General features: G+C 57.0%; 1 protein-coding gene across 1 annotated transcript; it reads left to right on the top strand.

The window, feature by feature from the left end:
* The first annotated feature begins 1,601 nt into the window (after positions 1-1,601).
* Positions 1,602-4,975, top strand: LOC135977672 (maestro heat-like repeat-containing protein family member 1). The gene is made up of 5 exons (XM_065578903.1): positions 1,602-1,744; positions 2,167-2,272; positions 2,481-2,576; positions 2,710-2,814; positions 3,251-4,975. Exons 2-5 carry the CDS (start codon positions 2,171-2,173, stop codon positions 3,476-3,478), a joined length of 531 nt encoding a protein of 176 aa, XP_065434975.1. The 5' UTR covers positions 1,602-1,744; positions 2,167-2,170; the 3' UTR covers positions 3,479-4,975.
* The last annotated feature ends 1,992 nt before the right edge of the window (positions 4,976-6,967 follow it).

Genomic DNA, 6,967 nt, shown 5'->3' with positions numbered 1-6,967 from the left:
TGACTCTCTGGTGAGAACCCTCATCCTCCCGCCCCTCGGTCTCTACCCTGATTGGCTGAGCAGGGGGTTATTGACAGGGAGGAGACTCAGGTCCCTGTTGTTTTCTTTTAAGACCAAGTAAATAGTCATAACCAGTCATATGTTCGACAAATTTTGCTGCTTCTCTGCAGTTCATTATTTTCTCTACCATTCCAGTTCTCCTAAAATACTTGCTGAATAATTACTATGAACTCTTGCTGGTCTGGAACTCACTTGAGAGCGCTTTATTCAGGTCATTCAATGTCTGAAATTCAAGATCCGATGGTTAGTTTGAAAATCAGGGCTCTTGGGTCCTATTCCTAACTCTGCCACGGACTGGCTGTGTGACCTAAGACAAGTCAATTCTCCTTTCTCAGCCTTAGCTTCTCCCTCTTTCAAGTAGGGATAACAATCCGCCTCTACCTACCTCCTGGCGGGTGGAGGATGGGGATCTATTGGAGAGTGTCACTAGGAGCAGTGCATAAGATGAGGTGTCCTATCATGTTTACTCAGATCAGATTATGACATAATAGAATGGCTGAAATAGTCTATTTTATTTGTATTTTATTATGTTGCAATTGTTAAGAGCAGCAACTACTTAGCTCAGACTGAAACATCTCATCTAATTTTTGAGATCTAAGTGTCTCTTCTTTGTGTAGCTCAAACCTCCAAAGTGTCTGCCCTGTGGCAGGACATTAGCACTGCAGGGGAGGAGTGGGTGTGGCAGTGACATCACAAAGGCCTTTTGCAGGACCTCCACCTATTGGTCAAAGGTGCTGGGGAGGTGGTGACCTCACAGAGAGATGCTGACATCAGCCAGGCAGGACAGGGGCGCAGGGCCAGGGAAACCTCAGAGACCCCTGTAGCTTTGCTTCAGCAAGTCTCCTTCTCGAGGTCTCTCTTTGAGGACTGAGAGAGTATTTAGGTTCACGTACATGAGCGCCAGGAGGAACCTCTTTTGAGTTTTCTCTTTTCTTTTTCCTGATTTTACTAGAAAACAGACGTCCCTGTTTAGAAGGTAAGAGCCTCCGAGAGGTTTGGAACCTGTTCAGTCTGATGCATCTGGCGCCAGCTGAATTCTAGGCCTGGAAAACACTAGCTTAAGGTGGTCGAATTTTATTCCCCACCTGGGATTTTGTCCCTTAGAATCACTGGGGACATTAGGGTTTGTCCTTTTTGTTTTACCTTTTCCTCCATCCCTCCCTCCTTTCTCTTCATCTCTTACGTCTTCTGTCCTTTCCTCTGTTCCCCTCCCACCACCAGGAGGACTCTGTGTGTGTGTGTCGTGGGGGGTGCTCTGCAGTGGGAACAGGGACAATTCTCCAACTTTGGGCAGTCGAGAGCCTGGGTGAGATAAGGGGCGTTAAAACCCTTTGTGAAGGAGAAAGGGGAGTTTCACGGTGTTGAGCACCAAGGAATTCTAAACTTTGCTAAAACATCTAGTCTGCAGAAACCAGAAATGGTCGGGGCGAAGAGACGGGAGAAATTCGGAGAGTGGTCACTATTGGGCAGGAATCGGAGGAGCGGGAGGCAGGTGGGGGGGATCCTGCTGGCTGTGTGGGGCCCTGGCTGTGTAATCTCCTCACTGGGAAGTGTCAGTGAGGCCCGAATCTCACACGCTCCTTTGTCTCCTTTGGGTCTCACAGGAGCTCATTGAGGAGCTGCCTGATAACTCTCCACCCGGCGCCGTCCTCGCTAACTCCCTGATTGCTGTGGGCAACCTCAGGTACCGAGACCCTCCGACCCGGTTCCCCTAACCCCAGTGCTGCTCAGGCCCAGGGCTGGGAGTCACTGCCCCTCCCACTCCCAAGTCACCGCCCAAGGGTGGCTCCTCTGGCAGAGGTGCGGGGAAGGGTCACTCTCTCCTGGCTGGGCTGTTCTTTTCACTCCAGTAACATTGCAACGGCTTTGGGGAGAGGCTCACTCCCAGGATCAGATACAGGAGGGGCAGCAGGGTCCAGGGAACAGGTGCTATTCCTGCCCTGCCACTGTCTTTCTGAGAAACCTTGGCCTTGTCATTCCCTGGCTCGGTGCCTCTGTTTCCATTCTTGCCAGCCTGTGCCTATTTTGCTGCAGTTTCACCTGCGTGTTGGTGCCAGTCCCATCCCCGCACTGCACAGTCTAATATCGGCTCCTCTCTCTTGCCAGCACCATGACGCCTGCCCTGGAGCCAGAGCTGGAGACCCACCTCCTCCGAGCTGCCCTGCACGCCGTCTTCACCCTGGGCATGGAGAAGGACACCACCCAAGTGCAGGTAGATCATGCTAAAGTCATGGATTGAAGAGCCAGCTGTCATCCTGCCATGAATCCTTGCTAATTGCCTGCAGTGGGATGTGAATGAGAGAGGCCAGGATATGTGTTTGGGGTCTCACCAGTGCTTCCCAGAGACCCCACTTCCCATCCTGTGGCAGATGTAGCCCCAGTTTCCCTAACTCTGACCCATGGCTCTCCCTTGCTTTCAGGATCTGCCTAGGGTCTTGCCAGACCTCCTGGACGCCATGCTGGGGAACCTGCTGGCAGAGTCCCCAGACACCGACAGGCTCCAGTACATCTTGGAGGTGAGCCCGATGAGAGGGGTGGGGGCAATTTTACCTTCACTCTTAGATCCATTTTCCAGTCAGTCCTCCTAGCCGGGCCCCCAGTGGGCGTCCTTGGTCAGGGCAGTCAGTGCAATGCCTCCTTTCCCCACAGCACATTAACTACTGGATCGTGTCCAGGGTGCCGCGAGAGAGAGCCAGGGCCGTTAAGAGCAGCACGGCCCTGCTCAGATCCACCATCACCCTCCCTGAGTTTGACGTAAGTGACCTCTGACCCCAGCTTCCTGACTCCAGGGGTAGGTGGGCTGGCTCCGACGGGCTGTAGGATCTGCTGCTGCAGGGGCTGTGGGTTAGGAGTGTTCCTCTTGGGGAGGCAGAGTCAGAGCAGAGAGTGAGCCTGGCTTGAGTCAAGTTCTTCTTGTCCTAGTTAAGTGGTGACTCTGGGCTTTTAAGGGGACTGTGCTCCAGGTTCATGGCTCCCTGTCATCCTGGAGCAGCTGGGGAAGCAAGTTCTCATGGAGGGCCCTGCCCACAGCCCTGTGCTCCAGGCTTCCTTGGGGGCAGAGGAAATTAAGGGTCTGGCTCTAGCATCTCCTGCAGAGGGGCTGAGGGGAAGGAGAGTCCTGGCCCGGGGGGGGACTGGGAGCTGACATGAAAATGCTGATGGAGTCCCCTCTCCCTCTCCCGTCCATTAGAACTCAGCGGAATTCCCCAGGATGGGTCACCACATGGCACAGCTGGCTCTTTCCGTCAGTGACCCAGCCAAGGACATCAGCTGGCAGGCCAGGGAGGGGGTTTACCGGCTCTACCAGCTGCTGCTGCACCAGAGGGGTAAGGAACCCAGCTGGGAAATGGCACCCGCTAGAAGACTGAGACTGGGACCCCAGCCAATTTCTCTCAGACTGACGCCGGCTGGAGGATGAGTCTCTCTATCTCTTTCTGTGTTCCACACCATGCCCTGCAATTCTGTTGGGCCGGGCACGCAGCGAGGACTCTGCCCACTGTGCAGCCACCAATGGGATTGGAAGGACACAAGCCCTGCAACCAGAAGGACAAATGTGTGTGTGTCTCTCTCCCTGTCACCTACTCCCTCCTGGGGGAAACCCAGCAGCTGATGGGGGACAAGGTGAGCAGCTGCATTAGACTCAGGAGATTGGGGCGGGGCCCAGGCCTCATTCCCATCCTGTGGCCATTCGCTGGCCTGGCACAAGGAGCCTGGTGTCGAATGAAAGGGAGAGCAGGTGCTCCTGGGAAGGGAGATGAATTCACCTCCATGAGCAGGAGCGAGCCAGCTTGTCCGCGGAGCAGCTCCACCCAGCTCTTTAGCCAGGCTAATTAATGACAAGCTTTGCCTCATCCCAGACTTACGTTCTTAGGACAGGGTGCTATCACTCTTGGGAAGGGCAGGAGAGTCCCCCAAGTGCCCCCTGCGAGACTCTCCTGTCCCACAGGGCCGCACCCAATTCCTAGTGGTCTGGTGTCTGTGTCACCCGAGCCACCACCCAGAGTTGCTCCCATCACTGGCAGCCTGGGAGGCCAAGGACTGATGGGTGATGGCGTCTGACCAGGCAGGGCTGAGGCACATGGGCAGGGGACGCTTGTCCTGCTGCTGGCAAGGCTGGACCTGTTCTGGAGAGAACAGGAGGATTCAGTCAGCAGTAGGGTTGCCATGTCTAATAAATAAAAAAAGAGGACCCTCCACGGGCCCTGGCCCCGCCCATTTCCTCACCCCTAGCCCCGCCCCAACTCCGCTCCTTCCCCGCCCTAACTCCGCTCCCTCCCACTCCCAGCCATGGGGAAAGGGCTGCCCCAGCGCTACCGGCTTCACGGTTTGCCGGGCAGCCCCCAGACCCTGCGCCCCCGGCCGGCGCTTCCCCAGCGCAGCTAGAGCCTTAAAGTCTGAGAGGGGAGGAGCGGAGCAGCTCAGCTGGAGCCCGGGAAGGGAAGTGCCTGGCCCGTTGCTCGGGGTCCGGAGGCGGGGGGGCTGCCGGAAGCCGGTAGCGCTGGCTCGGGCAGCTCGGCTCTTAAAGTCTGAGAGGGAAGGAGCGGAGCAGAGCAGCTGCGGGAGGGGAAGTGCCTGGCCGGCATTTTCCCGGACATGTTTGGCTTTTCGGCAATTCCCCCCAGACGGGGGTTTGATTGCCGAAAAGCAGGACATGTCCGGGAAAAACGTGACGTATGGTAACCCTAGTCAGCAGGGGCTGCCGATCCGTCCCATTCACCAGGGCTGCCATCCTGCGGCTTCAGCATTAGTGGCTGGGGTGACTTGGGGAAAGGTCTCAACCTCCCCACATCCCACTTCACTGCTGCCAGAATCCCTCTTGCCCCCCCGCTCCAGTCCCCTCCCTACCCAACCTGGGTGGGGCTGGAGGAGAGGGGTCTGAGAACTTGAGCTGTGGATTGGAGGTGGAACAGCTGTCAGGGGCACTGAGGGGGAAGTGGCAGGAGCTCCCTGTACAAGGAGGGGGGTTGCCACTGGAGGTCCATAGGAAGGACAACAAGACTCCATCCTGGGGGTCAGGAGGGGGAATCCATCCCTCAGAGGTGGGCAGGGGCTGGGTGGAAATGCTGCTGGTTCCAGGGGCCGTTAATCCCCCCTGATTCCTTGGAGGCGTCTGAGTCTCAGACAGGTTCTCGTTCCCTTGCAGCAGGAGGACGTCACGGCCAATGTGATGCGCCAGCTCCGTATCATGCGGCACTTGCGCCAGGTGACCGAGGCGCTGCAGGGCCTGTGCCTCTGAGGCCACCGGCAACTCCCGCTCTCTGCTGCAGGTACTGCTCTGGCTCTCTGTAAATGGGGAGCTAGTGGAGGGGGAAATGGAGCCCCCTGGCACTCACAGAAACTCTCTCCCCTCTCTGTGGAGCAGGGTCCTTTCCTCTGCCCCCAAATTCCTTCATCTGGGACAGGAGCTCTTTCCCTCTCACCCATTCCCCTCCCCGCTTTCCTTGATCTACCCCCATCCCATTCCCCCTGCGCCCAGGCAGAGCTCTGCCTGCCCCATATGGTGCAGAAAGGCCTGTGATATGCAGGGGGTTAGATTAGATGCTCTAACTGTCTCTTCTGCCCATAAAGTCTACTCATTTCTGAGAAACTGAGTGTAGCATTGGGAGCAGCGTCACAGCCCTCTTGCTGGGCTAGCGTCCCCCATCCATGGTCGCTCCAGCACCACGGCAGTTTCTCCCTGGTAACTCCGGCCAGGTCACCACCTTTAGTCCACCCTTCTGGGGCCCAGCTTGCCTCACACTAAAAGTCCAAAGGGATCTTTCCACAGACAGAAGTTCTTCTGCCATCGCTGGGGCACTTGCTCAGCCTGTAGCCCCCTTGCTGGGCTTGGGAACCCTCTCCAGGTGCGTGTACGCCGCCTCCTCTGGGGCCGGTAGGGGAACCCAGTCCCACCCTGACATTGATAGCAGCTCAGGGCCCTGGACCCAACAGCTAGGTCTGCACCTTTCTCTTTGCTGCACTTTTCCAACCTCTCTTCTCAAGTTCCCCTCCAGGCTTTCCTTGCTGCTCTGAACTTCCTACCTCGTTCTCAATCCTGTTGCTACCCCAGCTGGGGTGTATCACCACTGAAGTCTGGCTATTTAGGGGGGCGGATATGGTGCCTCTCACTTCGGGCTCATTCTGTAATCAGCTTTCTGTGAGTGCCAGGGGGCTCCATTTCTCCTTCCACTAGCTCCCCATTTACAGAGAGCCAGAGCAGTACCCGCAGCAGGGAGCGGGAGTTGCTGGTGGCCTCAGAGGCACAGGCCCTGCAGCACCTCGGTCACCTGGCGCAAGTGCCGCATGATACGGAGCTGGCGCATCACATTGGCCGTGACGTCCTCCTGCTGCAAGGGAACGAGAACCTGTCTGAGACTCAGACACCTCCGAGGAATCAGGGGGGATTAACGGCCCCTGGAACCAGCAGCATTTCCACCCAGCCCCTGCCCACCTCTGAGGGATGGATTACCCCTCCTGACCCCCAGGATGGAGTCTTGTTGTCCTTCCTAGTGACCTCCAGTGGCAACCCCCCTCCTTGTACGGGGAGCTCCTGCCACCTCCCCCTCAGTGCCCCTGACAGCTGTTCCACCTCCAATCCACAGCTCAAGTTCTCAGACCCCTCTCCTCCAGCCCCACCCAGGTTGGGTAGGGAGGGGACTGTAGCGGGGGGGCAGGAGGGATTCTGGCAGCAGTGAAGTGGGATGTGGGGAGGTTGAGACCTTTCCCCAAGTCACCCCAGCCACTAATGCTGAAGCCGCAGGATGGCAGCCCTGGTGAATGGGACGGATCGGCAGCCCCTGCTGACTGAATCCTCCTGTTCTCTCCAGCAGGGCCGGCTTTAGGAAGGGCGGGGCCCAATTCGAACATTTTTGGCGGGGCCCCAGCAGGGATGACTAACAAAAAAAAATAATGTAAAAAAAAGCCTTTC

Source organism: Chrysemys picta, unplaced genomic scaffold (genome assembly GCF_011386835.1).
Source record: "Chrysemys picta bellii isolate R12L10 unplaced genomic scaffold, ASM1138683v2 scaf9, whole genome shotgun sequence".
NCBI classification, from domain to species: domain Eukaryota; kingdom Metazoa; phylum Chordata; order Testudines; family Emydidae; genus Chrysemys; species Chrysemys picta.
Note: the sequence above shows the minus strand (reverse complement) of the source record. Positions and strands in the feature narration are given on the sequence as shown.

What these genes read in the sequence shown, in the direction of transcription:
- LOC135977672 (XM_065578903.1), top strand. Translation starts at nt 2,171, where the DNA reads ATGACGCCTGCCCTGGAGCCAGAGCTGGAGACCCACCTCCTCCGAGCT. An exon ending in AGGACACCACCCAAGTGCAG is followed by an intron (nt 2,273 to 2,480) that starts GTAGATCATGCT and finishes CCTTGCTTTCAG; the next exon opens with GATCTGCCTAGGGTCTTGCC. An exon ending in TCACCCTCCCTGAGTTTGAC is followed by an intron (nt 2,815 to 3,250) that starts GTAAGTGACCTC and finishes CCCGTCCATTAG; the next exon opens with AACTCAGCGGAATTCCCCAG.